Genomic DNA, 1,089 nt, shown 5'->3' with positions numbered 1-1,089 from the left:
CTGAGAGTCCAGGGCACGGCCTGGCTTTTCTGCATGAGCCTTGTCACAGCCATGTCCCTCCAGGCAAGGCCATGGGGTTGGTCCTCTTCCCCGGGCCCCCGAGCCCTGGGAAGCACAGCCCAGACCCCGCCTCGGGCCTGTCTGCGCTGGCTCCTGTTGTGAGCGGCCCCTGTGTGCGGTCTCTGTGCTGGGGGACAGGAGACGCCGTCCCCCGCCCCCCACGGGAGCGGACACCCCACTCCTGCCTCCACCACGCTCAGAACATGTGACTGCACGGGCGTGGCCGCAGGATGGTCCTCCTTTGGGGGTGGGGTGTGGGTGGCGACCATGTGAGAATGGTGCCCTGCGGAGTCGGCGCCCACACCAGGGGAGCTGGAGCCGCCGGGTGCTTCTTCAAGCCGCCAGAATTAAAAATGCCGCTTAGGGATTACAGTCTCCTTCCCCCTTCTGAGCGTTTCCTTACAACTTTAAAGGATTCCCACACAACTGTCTGGTTATAGGTGTTATGTTTCCTTACACTGGGCCGTGAACGAATATGCTGTGTTTCCCTGGATGGCAGGGTTAGTCTGGGGATTTGAATTTACAGTCAGCAACGTAGAGGATATGCTCATATTTAAATGCTCTCTGGATTTGTGCGGGTGAGCTTTGAGGCGCGCGCGCCCTGTCTGCCGGCCCCTTCCGGACGCTCCCAGCTGCACCATCCACTGCGCTGTCCGGTGAGGGCCATGGGCTCGTGAGGGACCCGCTCCGTCAGCGTCTGCTTACGCGTGGCAGTCCTGAGGGCAGGGGTCGGGCCAGGCTGCTCGACGGGCAGACGTGGGCCCTGCGGGGAGTTGGCATCCGACTTCCTTGTCCTCGCCTGCTGGGGTGACTGACGTCTGTCTCCCCACAGGACCCGCGGCCATAGAACTGCCCGCTGAGGAGGACTTTGATGCCCTGGTCTTGGCTGCCATCAAGGCGGACAACACCTGCGGCTTCGCCAAGTGCACGGCCAGCGTCGTGACCCTGGGCCAGCTCTGCTTGCACTGCGGCCGCCGCTACTGCCTCAGCCACCACCTGCCCGAGGTCCGCGGCCCTGGGGGAGAGTGG

The 1,089-nt window shown here is 63.6% G+C and overlaps 1 protein-coding gene across 1 annotated transcript in view; it reads left to right on the top strand.

Moving 5' to 3' along the window:
• The window catches only part of IGHMBP2 (immunoglobulin mu binding protein 2), a 24,767-nt gene that overhangs the window by 21,896 nt on the left and 1,782 nt on the right, over nt 1-1,089 (top strand). The window contains exons 13-14 of the mRNA XM_010837821.1: nt 64-158; nt 782-1,065. Coding sequence (XP_010836123.1) covers nt 64-158; nt 782-1,065 — 379 coding nt within the window. The remainder of the gene's footprint in view (nt 1-63; nt 159-781; nt 1,066-1,089) is intronic.

The sequence above is a fragment of the Bison bison genome, unplaced genomic scaffold (genome assembly GCF_000754665.1).
Source record: "Bison bison bison isolate TAMUID 2011002044 unplaced genomic scaffold, Bison_UMD1.0 scf7180017864080, whole genome shotgun sequence".
Classification (NCBI taxonomy): domain Eukaryota; kingdom Metazoa; phylum Chordata; class Mammalia; order Artiodactyla; family Bovidae; genus Bison; species Bison bison.
This window is presented reverse-complemented; position numbering and strand designations above follow the sequence as displayed.